The sequence below is a fragment of the Bufo gargarizans genome, chromosome 4 (assembly GCF_014858855.1).
Source record: "Bufo gargarizans isolate SCDJY-AF-19 chromosome 4, ASM1485885v1, whole genome shotgun sequence".
Taxonomy (NCBI): Eukaryota; Metazoa; Chordata; class Amphibia; order Anura; family Bufonidae; genus Bufo; species Bufo gargarizans.
In genome coordinates this window covers 277696708-277713134 of record NC_058083.1, presented here as the reverse complement: position 1 = coordinate 277713134, position 16427 = coordinate 277696708, and the positions used below count along the sequence as shown (strand labels likewise).

The 16427-nt window shown below is 44.3% G+C and overlaps 1 protein-coding gene across 1 annotated transcript in view; it reads left to right on the top strand.

The window, feature by feature from the left end:
• Positions 1-16427, top strand: part of BACH2 (BTB domain and CNC homolog 2) — a 316933-nt gene that overhangs the window by 134351 nt on the left and 166155 nt on the right. The window contains 1 exon segment of the mRNA XM_044289211.1: positions 372-531. Coding sequence (XP_044145146.1) covers positions 499-531 — 33 coding nt within the window. The 5' untranslated portion in view covers positions 372-498.

The following is a 16427-nucleotide window of genomic DNA, read 5'->3' as shown; positions in this document are numbered from 1 at the left end:
CCCATAAGCCACCGATTGACAGCTTCTTCCTGTTCGTAATTAAAACCTAAAGTAATTGACAAAATAGCATTTAACATGTGTATGAGATGACTACAGAAGCAAGTCTGGAAGATGGCTCTTTGGAGGTTATATGCTTGAACTAGGGGATGGAATGCAGATAACTAGAAGAAAAGCTGATATGTTCCATAGACCTATGGGGCTTTATTTGACTTGTAAAGCGTTGTTTTGTTGGATAATTGGTCTTTAAAAAGAGCAGAATATATGAACTAACGGGTCTAATTCCGCATCTGAAGAGCATCACAAAGAATTGATGTTCATTTCATGTGTGTTGATTTTCCTACATGGCACAAACCTATTTTCTTTTTCTTTAGAGACTGAAGGAGAGTCACATCTGGACTTCAAAACCAAGTCTTCCATGTTCTCACAATGACCTTCCGATGTGTTGATCAGCATGAAGACAGAGTGTCGCATGAATAACTCTTCCGTGATTTCTGGAAAATGTATATTAATAGAGAGAGGCATCATTTAAAGGTAATTTTTAATATTTTTTTGATTTTCTTTTTTGTTTCATTTTACTGATATTAGCCTTCATTCTCCAACTTGAAATGTATTAGGTAAACTATTCTCTCATGGCCCCTGAGCTCACTGCCATAGGCTTATGGACTTCATAGAGAGAAGTCCACCACTGTAGACTCCCTCTGCGAGACTAATAAGAGAGCTTGAAGGACCTCTGCCCCTTAAATATTTTTGCGTTGTTATACAGGGATAGTTGATATACCTTAACAGCTTCAAACATACCTTACACATTAACATTGCGTCTGCAAGTCTTCTAAGTCAACTGAACACAAATTACCATGGCGTTCAATTGTTTTTCGGTTTCGTACTGTCTTGAATAGTATTATCAGCTTTTTTCTTCTTTCTTGAAAGAACATCCGATTTTATTCAAAAGCTGGTTTCTTTTTGACACAAGCGGTTAAAGAATTACATTTGGTAGGGTGTTCACTTTCTTTGGATGCATTCTATGGAGCGAGTGAAAACCGCAAGCTGCCCGGACTGTCTACGTCTGTGCACAAATAATACTTTAGCGCATGTATTTAAAGGATTTTCACCAACTTTCATCACTAAAGTATGAATTCTGACTCATTGATAGTTTGATATTTCAGTCATTAGGGCTTTTATTAGTCACTGTTGGCTTTACAGATTACTTAGTGACTCAGTTGAAGAAATGCAAATGAGATTGCAGAACACTGGCAGGAAGTGAGAGTTTTGAAACCTACTTAAAGGCAGACCACAGATTTTCATTCTTATGATCATCCTTTGAAGACTGTCATAATAAAAGTTGAATTTATTACGATAATTAACTATATAAAAAAGGGGAAAAGGACATGTTGAATGCATTATAAAAAAAAGGGAGAGGATTTATCTAAGGTTCACTCCACCCTTTTGCCATACAGGCAATTATTAAGGAGGAACCAAATGTTCCCAGTTATTGCCTGATCATCAGAAGAGGTGAGGGCTGCTTTTAAGTTCATTGTTTCTGGGCAGCAAATACCTCTTTACACAGGTCAATCTGCCGCCCAGAAACAACCATTCTTGGTGATGGATGAAAGATTTCATCACCCAGTGAATGAGCGTTAGCGTGCAGCAGTCTTTGCCGGGTTGAAAACCAGTATATATGCCAGAAAGTTGCCGGATCCCCAACGCGTCCAATTACAGTCAATGCAGGAACAGGCTACCCAATCGCCTTTCGCACAGATATTGACGTAACCTTATACTGTAAACTTTTAGCCTTATCTTCTCTTCTTGTCCCTTTTGCACAATCCCTTTTTGTCCGGTTCGTGAAGAAGAGCACCTTTCTTTTAAAACAGTGTTATATTGTAAAAATCCTGCAGTGCAAAAGTGAAGTAATCTCAGTAGTTTGTTCTGTATCGTGATCTGTATATATGTCTGTGCATCCGCTTGTACTAGATGCTACATTCCTTTTATTGGAAACCTCAGCATGTTTTGGCTCGTTTAAAATTAATGTAGGGAAACCTAGAGAAGTCTATCATAGCTTGACAGGCTGATAAACTTGTAAGTCTTCTGTGGTCTAAGTTTACATTTTCAAGTTGTAAATTAAGTGGTAATGGTGTCTGCAGCTATATAGCCGAGGAACTCAAGTCCTGCATTGACAAATCCATGCTTTAATGGTGCTGCAGGAATATTACCTACATATGTTTTTTTTATGTTACTGCTCATAGGGTTTGATCCAGCGGTCTAACCAATCAGCCTCATTGTTTGGACTGATACAGTGGCTCATCCGTACAGGTTACATTTTCTAATGCTTCAATTTGTCATTTGAATGGGACTAAGTTGCAGTATCAGCCATAGCCACCAATATGGAAACTTGTTGTGCCTGTGAAATCAGTTAGGGTGATATGACTTTCAGAAGATCGCCGCAGCCCCTTCAGTGTGGTGTACGGCCATTAAAGGGGTTATTCAAACCTGTAAACCCCCCCCCCCCCAACCCCACAATGCCCAGGTCCCTCATAAAGAGAATACTTACCTGGTCCCTGACACCTGTGTTCTTACGGATCCATTTGTATGAGGAGCCTGGGCATTGTGTATGTGTGTGGGGGGGACGGGAGGGGGGGGGGGGACTTACAGCTTTGGATAACCCCTTTACTAGCATATCCTTTGGATAGAATCTTGAAAACCCTTTAATATTTGTGGAAATGCTGACACAAAACAGTCTTTTGTAATTATACTCACACCAGATATCTGGCTCAATGGCAGTCAATGTCTGCTTACTTTATGGATAGTTTCCCCAATCAAATGAGGAGAGTAAAAGGTTAGACATATACAGTATTTGCTGGTACATATTCAATATATATATACAGGTTTGTGATCTGATCTGACTTTTAACATTTGAGATGGAGATTTTAGGAGCAAAGAATATCTCTGATGATAAGACTGAGAGATGCTCGGCTACAGGCTTGTTAATCAACTTAAAATCATTTTGCAACTTAGAACACGTTGTGGATTTTTTTAATATCATATGAATCTCATTCTACCCTTAAGCTAAATGCCAGACAGCTTTTGACCTTACTTGGCCTACAGGATGAATGAGTCAGAGAAAGCAGAGTGTTGCATCCAGTTATTTTTTTATGACACATATTCTTCAGCGTAACAGAACAATCTTTTCCAGAGATCATTACATACCATGCAAATACGTTTGTGTATTTATAGTTAGAAGTTGCTTTAAAATCTTTAAAATAAAAGCGTCATTTGTTAGTAGGTAGTAAAATGATACTGTAGTAGGTAATACAAATTATACAGATGTTTAGTCTAGCTTGCGCAAACATATTGGGCCAGATTTATCATTAGCTCAAGTCAGAATAATGGAGTGAAAAAGTCAAAAGAATTTTGCACAATCGATAAAACTGAGCAAAAACTTGAGACTTTTTTTCTGCTCTGCACTATGCTCGCCAGTTTTCTGAAAGTGGGCGTGTTTTCTTATGTAAATAAATCTCTAGACAGATTTACTATTGCGACTATTTAAAAAGTCGCAAAAAAAAGCGCAATTTCACTCCAGCAAGGACCATGCTTATCTTATGAGACTTTTTAATAGAACATGCGACTTTTTCGGAAAGACGTGCGACTTTTGTAAAGCTGCTTACTGACGGATAAACTGCTACCATCAAACCACATTTATTGCAGTCTTAAAGGGCCGATCATAAATCTGACTTGGCTAAAACTGACTTTAGCCATATGTGAAAGTGGAGTGAGCGGTCCGTTCTATATGTGTTCTATATAACATAGTAGTCAAGGAGATGCATTAGGTCAGAGCCTTGCCTAAAATGAACATGCTAGGGTGAGGGTAGAAAATGAGGTAAAGACGTCAAGGGCAAAGAGTTCTGATACAGTCTTTAGCTTGTAGTAAAGTCACAGTAGAAAGGAATATAAATTGGTTTTAATGAATAGTATTGGCTTTTGGGAGGTAACCAAAATACACGAGACGAAGGAGAATAAAAATTTCACGCAGATGTTGCTTATTGTCCGAATATAGCAAGGTTAACATTTTTATCATATTAACCTTATTTGTTATTTTCAATCATATCATCTTTTGAGATTGTCAGCGTGTATGGATTCTGAAAACAACACATGGACAATCGTGCTACTCCTTTAATGATAGGTGCATGTTAATATAGTGCAGGAATGAGGATGTTAATCATTTTTGTAATATACTTTATTAGTGAAATATGTTTCTATTTACTAGAAAATAGAGTGTAAAGAGTCTTCTTAGGAAAGGTTTAACTGATCATTGCAAAGGAGAGTCTGTCTTCAGTCGTCAATTCTGAGTGCTGAAGACACCTGTGTGTAACTTCCAGCCTGCCTCTTGTCACTGTCCCAGTCCCTGACTATGTACATTTTCCCTATCACTGTCCATTGCCCTGCCTATATGACTTATTACACACAGGTGTCTTCACTGCTCAGTAGGACTGAAGACAGACTCTTCTTAGGCTTCGTTCACATCACCATTCAGCCAGAGCAGGAGAACGGAAAGGACGGAGAAGGCACATAACTGAGCCAAACTGAGCCCTTAGGACCCCATAGACTATAATGGGGTCCGTTATGTTTCCGCTCAGAAGATGATTTTGGAGTGGAGACAAAAGTTGTGCATGCAGGACTTTTGTCTCCGCTTCAAAATCATCTTCTGAGCAGAAACATAACGGACCCCATTATAGTCTATGGCAGTGATGGCTAACCTTCGCACTCCAGCTGTGGTGAATTTACGAGGCATGCTCCATTTATTTCTATACAGTTCTGAGAGCAGCCAAGCAAGGGGGGCATCTTGGGAGTTGTAGTTTTACCACAGCTGGAGTGCCAAGGTTAGCCATCACTGGTCTATGGTGTCCTAAAGGCTCAGTTATGTGCCTTCTCCGATCTCCTGCTCCTAAACAGAGCAGAAGAACAGAGGCTGAATGTTGATGTGAACAAAGCCTTAGCAACACGCAGTTAGAGCTTTGTAATGAAGACTCTACACCCTGTTTTCTAGTGGAAAGAAACATATTACACAATGGTTAACACCACTGTCTCTTCACAATATTAAAAGTAAACGGAAACAACAGTTATACTTTATGTTTATGGAACTTTTCTGTCTCTTCTTAGGCCCCATGCACACGGCCGTGTTTCACAGCCGTGTGCGGGCCGTGGAACCGCGGCCTGGATCCCTCCTGAGAGCAGGAGCGCACGGCGTCACTGGTTGCTATGACGCCGTGCGCTCCCTGCTGCCGCCACAATACAGTAATACACTGGTATAGATCACAGTGTACTGTGAAACACGGCCGTGTGCATGGGGCCTAAGGAGTTATGATTTTTAAGGATTCTGGCCTGGTCAAAAGTCTAAAAGGTTCAGCCATGGAGTTAGTAATATGCCATTCAAACTTCAAACAGGAGAATGGAGAGTTAAAAAAAAAAAAAAGTTTGTCCTCTATTTTATTGTTGGTAGTTTGAAAACAGTTGTGGACTGCACAGAGCCCTGACATGTCTCATCATTGGGATGAACTGAAGGCTATATCATCTAACATCAGTCATTTTCTGGACTTTACTTCTTAATCATATTTTTATGGTTGAATAGTCTGTTCCAAAGTGTAATCCGAATACTTTCCAGAAGAATAGAGCAAAGGTAGGCACCAGATCCCTACATAATTACTGTGATGTTTGATTTTCTGCATATGTAAAGAAACAGAGAGGTTAAGGATACATGGCCACTGTCTGACACCACCAACAAACTCTCTAAATCTTTTACCTGTCTTCCTTCACCACTATAGTTAGAAGATCGAAGGCTACCCCTAGGCATTTTCCATAACCCACTGCAAGGCCACTTGAATTTGGCTGCTAGGAACTCAGGTTACATTTGCAAAGTAAAGCAACCTGAAACAGATGCCAGCTCACAGGCAGCAGACCTATCCGATGCCAACGATTAGCAAGAGAGCACAACAAGCCAGAGTCTGAGCCAGGAGAGACAATAGAATCCAAAATAGCGAGGGTTAACCAGAAACAAGCAAAGGAGTCAAAGCCAGGAGAAACGGTTGTCATAGCGTTAATCCAGAAAGTATCCGAGGTCAACACACAGAAAGGTCAAATAGAATTGCAGCAGTGTCCCGTGCACACCACTAACTGGAGCCAGGACAAAATCACAAGCAAAGACAGCAGTGAATGCTAGACTTAAATCCCCCGCTTAACTCTGGAGCTGGACATCAGTCCAGAAACTTGTTTGGCTCAGGTATGCATAGGATTGTCGCTGGGCAAGCCCCTGACTGCTTTTTTTGGCGATATAGTATGTGTGTTTATATAAATAGTGCTGCCCCCATTGACTTGAATGAGTTCTCCGGGAATTAAGAAAATGAAAATACGCAAATATTACTTTATTATAAATATATTCCCAAATACCTTTCATTAGTTATAATGGTTTGTTTTGTTTAGGGAACAATAATTAGGAGAAACAAAATGGCCGCCATCCTGTTAGTACACACAAAACCTGTCCTAATTACACAGCAGGACAAGTTACTTCACAACACTGAATAAAGAGCTGCCTCATCCTCCTCTCTGCTCTGCCTGTCAGGCATTATGATCTGGACCACAGTTTAATATGATATTTAGTTAAATCTTTGAGGGAGTTCATCTGGAGACATGATGTACAGAGAGGACAGACTGCATACAAGTGCTGCTGCTCATCAGCCACATCTGCTCATGAACTCCATTCCTACAGAGATTCAGCTAAAGTTCTTATCATCTGTATTTAGGATGAAAATTCCTGACAAGTAGAGAGGAGGAGGTGGATGAAGCAGCTCTTTACCTCAGTGTGGTGAAGTAACTTTGCCGCTGTCCTATTAGTACACACAAAACCTGTCCTAATCACACAGCAGGACATTTTATTTCCCCTAATGATTGCTCCCTAGACAAGGGATGCTCAACCTGCGGCCCTCCAGCTGTTATAAAACTACAACTCTGAGCATGGCCACACAGTCTACAGCTATCAGCCTACAGCAGGGCATGGTGGGAGTTGTAGTTTTACAACAGCTGGAGGGCTGCAGGTTGAGCATCCCTGCCCTAGACAAAACGAGCCATTATAACTAATGTAAGGTATTTGGGAATATATTCATAATGAAGTAATATTTAAGTATTTTCTTAATTCCCAGAGAACCCCTTTAAATGGGATCAGCACTGTAGTAGCACCCTATGTAGCTCCAGCACCGACTTCCAGCAGCAAAGCTACACCGAACAGCTGATTGGCGGTGTTCCATACACCCAGCTAATCGGCTAGTTATGGCCTCTCCTCAGGATAATGAAAAATCGCTGGACAACCTCTTTAACTTTAATACAAATACCCATAAGAGTACGGATGCACTGGAGACATGGCCGCCACGTGGCAGAGTACTGCAAGCCACAGCCGACCATATTAACTGTTTATTTTATATTCATTGTTAATGGCTGAGCAGTTTTGTGGGTTATCAGGCAGCTATTAATTTGGTTCTAATTAGTTAATATTATCCTGTGGCTTATACGGCCGCACAGTACTCAGCCACAGGAGCCGTGGTTTGGCCACACCGCACAGCCGTACCCTGAGGGTGTCAGTAAACAGTCAGGCATTGATCGTTTTTTTCTGATGCGGTTTTAAATCTAAAACCAGTCATGGATCGTAAAGCGAGAGCAGATATTAAATGAGTTGTCTCTTCTGAGACATTGGTGGCAGATGGTTGGGCTATGCCACCAATGTCAGATAGGTGCAGATCCCACCTTTGGCACCCCACAACTTTCTCTAGAATGGGGCTTCCAAAGTGAATGAGGGCGCACCACAGAAGCACGTATACATTAGAAAAACAGGATACAAAAACGCAGCACACCACATTCTTGTATCCTGCAGAGTCACCCGTTCAACATATACGTTAAACATATGGGATAGCGTCATGTCAGCCCAGCCTTAGCTTGCCAAGATTGTAAGGCATCAACAGTTCATTGTGGAACAGCACTAAATCTGTCCCCCATGCAGGTCAAGCACACATTCTAGTTTCACTCTAGGATGGGTTTCAACACAATGACTGCCCCCCGATACGGTATATTGAGTACACAGGATTTTGCTAATAAAGGTATTCATAAAGAGGTCATTTCATATTTGTGTTTTGTTTTCCTGGAGAGCCCATTTAATAGTCTGATTGCTTTCCAGGATTTTAGGAACGGGTACTCAACGTCCAAATGTTAAAATTCAATTTATGATGCTTAAAGGCGTCCTCTCAGAAATAACATTTAACTTAGGGCTCATGCACACGACCGTATGTATTTTGCGGTCCGCAAAACGCAGATCCACAAAAAATACGGACGACGTCCGCGTGCATTCTGGATCTTGCGGAATAGAACAACTGGCCTCTACCCCTATCCTTGTCCGTAATGTGGACAATAATAGGAAATGTTCTATTTTTTTGCGGAACGGACATAACGGAAACAGAATGCACACAGATTAACTTTCGTTATTTTTTTTTTTGCGGACCAATTGAGATGAATGGTTCCACAGACGGTCCGCAAAAAAAACGGTACGGACACAGAAAGAAAATACGTTTGTGTGCATGAGCCCTTATGTGAATGGAGCAGCAGTTGAACATGTGTTTTTTTTTTTTTCCCCTATTCATAGTCTGTGGGACTGACAAGCAGCCAAGCTCGGTTCTACTAACTGGTGGGCCTCCCATGATCTTACTTTTAAGGCTACTTTCACACTCTCGTTTTGTGTGGATCCGTCATGGACGAATCCGTTCAGATAATACAACAGTCTGCATCCGTTCAGAACGAATCTGTTTGTATTATCTTTAACATAGCCAAGACGGATCCGTCTTGAACACCATTGAAAGTCAATGGGGGACGGATCTGTTTTATATTGTGCCAGATTGTGTCAGTGAAAACGGATCCGTCCTCATTGACTTGCATTGTGATCTGTTTGGCTCAGTTTCGTCAGACGGACACCAAAATGCTGCAAGCAGTGTTTTGGTGTCCGTCTCCAAAGCAGAATGGAGACTGAACTGATACATTCTGAGCAGATCCTTTTCCATTCAGAATGCATTAGAACGCAACATGATCCGTTTTGGACCGCTTGTGAGAGTCGTGAACGGATCTCACAAGCGGAAAGCCAAAACGTGAGTGTGAAAGTAGCCTAAGGCTACGTATTAGTTTTGCCCTTAATGCATTCTGAATGGATAAGGATCCGCTCAGAATGCATCAGTTTGCATCAGTTCAGTCTCCATTCCGCTTGGAGGTGGACACCAAAACGCTGCTTTCAGCGTTTTGCTGTCCATCTGACGAAATTGAGCCAAACTGATCCGTCCTGACACACAATGTAAATCAATGGGGACGGATCAGTTTTGTATGACACAATCTGGCACAATAGAAAACTGATCCACCCCCATTGACTTTTAATGGTATTCAAGACTGATCCTTCTTGGCTATGTTAAAGATAATACAAACGGATCCGTTCTGAACGGAAGCATGCGGTTTTATTATCTGAACGGATGCGTTTGTGCGGATCCATGACGGATCCGCACCAATCGCAAGTGTGCAAGTAGCCTAACACTTATTCTTTTGATGATAAATGTTATTTGTTGGTCAATTCCTTTAAAATCTGCTTTTACTTTGAAGCCCTACAACATATTCAATCAGCACTTTCAGGTCCTAATATTTGCCTGCTGGTTGCAACACCACTGAAGTATATCCCTCGGTCTATGTATGGTAGGGTGTGGAAGGGTGACGTAAACCTGCTCTAAACCTTGCAAATGTGACTGTCAATCACACCTTCCAAGAAACGAGTGACATTGCAAAAGAAGCTCTTGCCCATTATTTCTGCTGACGCCCCTGGTGTAATTTCATCTTGCTGCTCTCTTACTCTGTGAATGTAGTAGCCTTCTCAGCCAAGGAGTGACCACCACCCTATTTCTTCTGTGCTTTGCTTTTTTTGTGTGTTTGATTAGGTGTTGGTTGCTGATTTTAATAATGAAAGGATTGGAAATCATACAGGTATGAGCACCACTTCATAAGCACGGTTCTCCTCTGCCTGGTGTGAGGGGCTAGCGATAGCACAGTAAGCAGAGAAGGAATGCATTGAGGGGGAGGATTTATTACAGGTGGAGGGCTTAGGGTACTTTCACACTAGCGTTTTTCTTTCCCAGTATTGAGTTCCGTCACAGGAGCTCAATACCGGAAAAAACTGATCAGTTTTCTCCTAATGCATTATGAATGGAGAGCAATCCGTTCAGGATGCATCAGTTTAGTCCTTCTTACGTTTTTATGGTTCAATCATATTTATTGAAGCAAAAATGAAAAGGAGTTACAAAGTCACGCAAGTGAGGAAAAGGGCACTATGGCCTGAGCCCAATTATGAAGGAAACATGACTATCATAAATATGCCAATAAGTGTGACGAATCCGAACAAATAAGACCACGACAAGGGCTGAAAAACAGGGGGTAAGGAGATACAGGGGAGGGGGGGGGGGGGGCGAGGGTATGTGAAGAAAAGAAACCTGAACTTCACCAGATACAACAACCAGATTCTAGCCAAGTGTGAAATCGAGGAGAGCTTCTGAATTGCAGCCAAGGGTCCCATGTTTGCGAGTATGGACGCACCTGATTGTGGGCCTCAGCTCTCAGCTCCTCCATCCGGACCAGAGTGTCCATAGCGTGGACCCAGGTAGATCTCCTCAGGCTATCTGCTGATTTCCACTGACGCGGTATGATCTGCCTTACAGCCTGCACAAACAGCCTAAGGGCACCTTTCTTAACAAGTTTAATTCTACCAGAGTAGATAGAGAGTAGAGCTATCTGAGGAGATGGTGCTATAGAGGTCCGGTACAAAGCATTATGCAGAGCAAAAACATCCTGCCACAGAGGGGCAACCCCAGGACAGTCCCACCAGATGTGGAGCATGGAGCCCACTGCATCGTGGCATCGCCAACATGTATTGGGAACAGAAGGATAAAACTGATGTAGCTTGACCGGAGTCCTATACCACCGTGTAAGGATTTTATAGTTTAACTCTTGTAGGCGGCAAGAAACCGTCAACTTATGAGTGAACAAAAGGGAGCGATTCCATTGTTCAGCGGAGATGGTAACCGCTAATTCACCCTCCCAACCAGACACAAACCCCACATCCTTCAACTGTTCGGCTAATGTGCCATCCCCTACCTCCCCGGCACCGATCAGACCGTATATCAGAGATATGCCATGACAGGGTCCTGATGCCGCTGTGCAGAGTTTTTCGAAGTTAGTCAGAGGGGCGGATAGTTGCGAACCGGGAGCCAAGGAGCTTACAAAATTGCGGAGTTGAAGGTATCTGAACCAACGACCCGGGGAGTCAGAAGAGATATGCGATAGGTCACTGAAGGGTAGAAGGGTTGAGTCCCTGAATATGTCCTTAATTAAGATCTGTGAAGGGGAGGAAATCTGAAAAGCCGGCAAGGACCTAATATAAGAAGGTAGGCCAGGATGTATGGCAATAACCGTGAGAGGGCCTGGTATTGTGGCTAGTGCGGTTTTAGAAGCAAATTTACCCCAGGAATACACCAATGTCTGAAGCAATGGTGATTGCAGGGTCTGCGTAACAGTGCCATTTGCGCCGTTAGGGAGCCAAAATATCCCAGGTAAAAGGTGAGGAGCCAGGGTATGCTCAATGTCAACCCACAACTTTGAAGCCCGGTTGTGGATTAGATCTAGTATGCAATTTGCTATGGACGCCCTGTAATAGGACTGAAAATTGGGAAGGCCTGCCCCCCCCAGTTGTTTTGTCCTAGAGAGAATTTTATAACTAATCCTAGCTCTGGGGCCGTTCCAAATAAAACGAGACGCTATGGATCGCAGTTGAGCAAAAAATCTGTTAGGAATATTGCACGGGACCGTTTGGAACAGATAAAGTAGTTTGGGTAAGGTGTCCATCTTTAGGGCGTTTATCTTACCGAACCAGGATATATGGAGAGGCGACCACTTCTGGAGGTCCGACTCAATAGACCTAAGAAGTGGTGTATAATTAAGTTTAAAAAGGTGACTAGGGTTGGAAGGAAGAGCAATACCTAAATGTCGGATTGAGTCTTTAGCAATCTTAAACGAAAACGAGTCTCGAATGTGAACCACTTCCCGTTGCTTGAGCGATATGTTCAGGATTTCAGATTTTTGGATATTTACTTTGAAGTTGCTTAACTTCCCAAATATCTCAAATTCCCGAAGGACCGAAGGGAGTCCAATCCTCGGGGAGGAGAGATAAAGGAGCAGATCGTCCGCAAAAAGGGAAAGTTTATGTTCTACTGAGCCAACAGTTACTCCTTTTATAGACGGATTATTCCTTAGAGCATTAGCAAGGGACTCCATGGTTAGGATATAAAGGAAAGGGGAGAGAGGACACCCCTGGCGCGTTCCGTTTTTTATGGCAAAGGGCTTCGACAAGAGGCCATTGACACGGACCTGAGCTGAGGGAGAAGAATATAAGGCCATGATGCGGTTGAGCATTTTGGGGCCAAGACCTATATGTTCTAAAGTCAAAGCCAGGAATCTCCAGTCGACCCTATCAAAGGCCTTCTCTGCGTCCACTGAAAGTAGACACAGAGGAGAACCAACAGACCTGGCTCTGGCTATAATGGCAATAGATTTCAGAGTACTATCTCTTGCCTCTCGGCCGGGGACAAAGCCCACCTGTTCTTGGTGGATACATTTTGGAATGTGGGGGTTTAATCGCAAGGCTATCAACTTAGCGTAAATTTTTAGATCCACATTTAAGAGGGAAATTGGTCTGTAGTTAGTACAATGGGAAAGATCCTTGCCGGGTTTAGGTACTACCGCTATGTGCGCCTGTAGGGATTGAGGCGGGAACGGAACATCCGATGTGATGGAATTAAAAGCCTGGAGTAGGACAGGGGATAATTCTTCAATGAGAAGCTTGTAGAACCTGGCTGTCAGACCATCTGGGCCCGGGCTTTTCCCATTCATGAGATTGTTCACAACACATATGAGTTCCGACTTAGAGAAGTCTTCCTCTAAATCTGGTAGGGCCTCGGTAGGGAGACGCGTAGGGCCAAATTGATGAATATAGTCACGGGTATCTGACACCAACTGATCAGAAGCAGGGTCCCTCCCTGTGTTAAGGTGGTAGAGGGCGCCATAGTATGCTTGAAATTCAGATGAGATATCAGAGGGAGAATGTACAAGGCCTTTACTGGAGGAATTGATCGAGGGCACATGGGTCTGCGGGAGACGAGGATGGAGTGCCCTAGCTAGCCATTTCCCACTCTTATCTCCATACTCAAAAAAACCATATTTAATTTTATCCCGGAGACACAGGGTTTTCTGGTCTAGAATTTGAAGTATCTGATGGCGGAGAAGAGAGATATCAGCTTTCAATTGGTCTGATGGGGAGAGCTTATTCAGTGCTTCTTTATCGTCAAGAGGAGGGTGGAGAGCCTTGCAGAACGTTCCTTCTTAAGCCTAGTGCCATGAGATATGAAAAGCCCCCTTAGGACGCATTTTAGGGCTTCCCATTTAATCGGAGGTGGGGACGTGTCAGATTGATGGTTATTGATAAATTCCGCGACGGTGGTGCGAACGTCCGTCATGCACACCAGGTCATTTAGGAGATTGTCATTTAGCCTCCATGTGAAGGGGCGTGGGAGTGGTGGAAGGGTTCGGAGGCGGCCATAAACAGGAGAGTGGTCAGACCAAAGAAACCCGTCCATCGAGCAATGGGGATCCAGATCTAACAGATTGTGGGAAACAAAGAGATGATCTAATCTAGCATAGCTGTTGTGGGCCAGGGAATGAAAGCTAAAGTCCTTGACTCCTGGATGCAATACCCTCCAAAGATCAACTAGGCGAAGGGAGGAGAGGTCTTTTTTGAATCGGTGCTGAGATGCCGGGGAGATAGAGGACTTACCAGTCGAAGAGTCTACAGCGGGATCCATCACCATGTTGAAGTCGCCACCCAGTATGATGGAAGAGCCGTCCGCAAAGCGGGCCAGATTCCTCAGGATCTTGGAAGCGAAAGGTATCTGCCCCTGGTTGGGAAAATAGACATTAGCGATTGTGAAAATGCTTTGGCCCTCTGATAGCTTAAGAAAGATATAGCGCCCCCTAGTGTCAGTCTCTGAAGATAGGACAGTGGGGTGAAAGGCTTTATGAAAGGCTATAGACACACCACCAGCTTTCTTGTCCGGATGGGGGCTGTGGAACCAAGTGGTGTAGTACCCACGGTCACACTTAGGAACTGAGGATGCTTTGAAATGGGTTTCCTGAAACATGGCCAGCATTACACGTTTCTTGTGAAGGCGATATAGAATCTGACTACGCTTTTCAGGTTTGTTAAAGCCTCTAACATTGTAAGTGCAAAAAGACAGTGAGGCCATCTCGTGTGAGAGGTGAAACCTTTATGTGTATAAGGGATAGGGTGGAAACAAGAAGGGTAAGAACAAGAGGAAATAGGAGAGACACGGGACAAGACAAACAAACAGTTAACAAATAAACACAAGTAAACTCCGAAAGGAGAGAGCCAGAAGAGCCGGCTCAGTAGCAAACTAAAGTGTGACAACAATCACTACCGACACTAAGTGCCGTTATCCCTATGGGGGAAGTGGAGAAGTCGAGGACAAAAGCGGCAGCCTTACTGACCCCCGACCCAGAAACAGACTGAGGACAGTAGAACACACATAGCATGTAACACTTGAACAAATAAGAAAACAGTTGCTGAACGCGTATAAAAGGAGAAGATCCCGGGTAGGCTAAACAGGTTTAGGCCGTCGGTCTCGGTTGGCGTCTAGCGGATCTCTGGGGTTTCGGCGCCGTTGTCTGCCATTCTTCACGATTCACTGTGGGAGGAACCAGCAGGGGTTTGGGCCAGTCCGGAAGATCCACATTGGGCAGATCAAACGTGCTCAGGAACTTGGGGAGATCGTCCAGTGATCTGAAGGTCGCTGACTTCCCATCCTTCCTAGCAGTGAGTTGGAAAGGAAAGCCCCATCTATACATAATGGCGTTGTCCCGTAGCATGGACAGGAGGGGTTTCAGAGCCTTCCTAAGTTGTAGAGTGCGCCTGGCGAGGTCTGGGAGGATCTGGATAGGGTTAGAGTCCATTTCAGCGCCAACTGCTTCACGAGCTGCTTTAAGGATAGATTCTTTTTCCCTATAAAAATGGATACGGCATATGACGTCCCTAGGACGGTTCGGATCCAACGACTTGGGACCAAGCGCCCGATGAATGCGATCAATTTCAATTATGTTGGAAGGATCCGTATGCAGGAGCACTGAGAAATGGGTCTGAGCCCAAGCGGCCAGGTCGACGACGGTTTCAGGTAGCCCTCTGATGCGGAGGTTATTCCGCCTGTTCCGATTTTCTATATCATCAATATGGGCTAAAATGTCCTGTAACTGCACAGCGTGAGCATTTATGATCTGGGAGTGACAGTCCAGGGAGGTGAGGATTTGTTCCTGCTTGTTTTCAATGTCCTCCACTCTCTGCCCTACATGTTTAATGTCCTGATGCAAGATTGCCATGTCCTGCTTATGAGAGGCCTCCATTCTGCTTAACAGGGCCCCCACCTCAGCAGCTGTAGGGAGAGATTTAAGGTGCTGCTTCCAGTCCCAGTCATCTAACTGGACTGACCGATGGAGAGATCTGCCAGAACATGCTGACAGAGCCGGGGAGCCACGCAGCTGCTGGTCTGGGGACTCATCAGGGCTTCTGGATAGGGGGGAGGAAGCCGCCATAGATGTTGGACTCACCGCTGCTGCATAAGAGACAGGGTGTCCTCCGGTGAAGCTGTCTCCCTGGACATGTGCGCTTGAGGCTGCCGGCGGTGCGTCGGACCCTTGAGCTGTCTCCGCCATCTTGGACACTGTTCCCGCGCCTGAGGGTACCGCCTTAGCTGCTGGGCTCACCGCTGCTGCGTAGGTGATAGGGAGTCCTCCGCTGAGTGTGTCCCCCTGAACATGCACGCTGGAGATTGCCGATTTCCCTCTGGTCACCGGCGGTGAAGCGCTGGGATCTTGCCTTGCTTCTGCCATCGCGGACGTTGCGGTTCCCGCGCTTGAGGCTCCCGGCTGGCTGGACGGACCGAAGAAGCGCGATATATCGCCCGGTTCACGTACCACAGGTGCTGGGGTGGAAGAGGGACCTCTCCTGCGGACCATGACGAGTTCAGCGTTCAGTCTATCGCTATGGTGGGGTTTATTAGGTCGGTGGTGGTCAGGAGCGCAGACCGTGTGCTGCTCACTCCGCCATCGGCAAGCTCCGCCCCTCCTTCTTACGTTTTTAGTACGGAGAAAATACTGCAGCATGCTGCCGTTTTCTCTCCGGTCCAAAATCCTGAACACTTGCCAGAATGCCGGATCCGGCATTAATTTCCATTGAAATGCATTAATGCCAGAGCCAG